Source organism: Myotis brandtii, unplaced genomic scaffold (genome assembly GCF_000412655.1).
Source record: "Myotis brandtii unplaced genomic scaffold, ASM41265v1 scaffold1408, whole genome shotgun sequence".
NCBI classification, from domain to species: domain Eukaryota; kingdom Metazoa; phylum Chordata; class Mammalia; order Chiroptera; family Vespertilionidae; genus Myotis; species Myotis brandtii.
In genome coordinates this window covers 773,107-773,839 of record NW_005355029.1, presented here as the reverse complement: position 1 = coordinate 773,839, position 733 = coordinate 773,107, and the positions used below count along the sequence as shown (strand labels likewise).

Sequence of the window (733 nt, the reverse complement as noted above, 5' to 3'; positions counted from 1 at the left end):
CTGCTCGGCCCGTGTCCAGGGAGCTGCTGAACGCACACAAGGACAACCTGGGCACCACCATCAAGTTCGTGATTTTCAACGAGCTGTCCAACGCCCGGAACCCGAACAACATGCAGATCCTGTACACGGTGCTGCAGCACAGCGCGGAGCTGGCCCCCAAGGTAGGGCGGCCGCTGTGCGGTCCTGTGCCTCCGCCTGGGACCCCACTGCCGGGTTGGAGAGGGCGCTTGGCCTCATCGCCGAGCCAGGTGTCTAGCCGAAGCCGCGGTGTGGCGCCCAGTGCGTGGGAGAACGCTCGAAGGGGTGGTGGGCAGTGCCCAGGGCACTGGGGGCACTGGAGTCTGTCTGACTCGCACTCAGCTCCAGAGGGTCCCTCAGGTGTCCCTCAGCTCCTGGCACTGGCCTGGGCCCAGCAGTGAGTCTCCTGTTCAGTGTCCCTTCTGAAGAGACCTGAGAACAGCACTCCTGTGACCAACCTGCCAGGTTTTTAAACCACTTGGTTGTGTGTGAAATATCAGCGTGGACACTGCCAGACGTCATGGCTGCCCTCTCTCCTGTAGCCGGTGTCAGGAGAGGTGGTGGGCCAGGGGTCTGCTTGGAGTTGGTGTGGGGCTGAGCCGGCTGCCCAGCCCGAGGGCTTGGGTGCCCTGCAGCCCGTGTCTGCTGAGTCATCTGTCCCCTCACTTAGCGAGGACCGGCTCCCACAGGGCAGCTGCCGGCGGGGGGCGTTATG

The 733-nt window shown here is 64.3% G+C and overlaps 1 protein-coding gene across 1 annotated transcript in view; it reads left to right on the top strand.

The window, feature by feature from the left end:
• The window catches only part of INTS1 (integrator complex subunit 1), a gene marked incomplete at both ends in the record, with an annotated part of 23,916 nt that overhangs the window by 4,293 nt on the left and 18,890 nt on the right, over positions 1–733 (top strand). Inside the window, one exon of the mRNA XM_014535274.1 lies at positions 20–161. Coding sequence (XP_014390760.1) covers positions 20–161 — 142 coding nt within the window. The remainder of the gene's footprint in view (positions 1–19; positions 162–733) is intronic.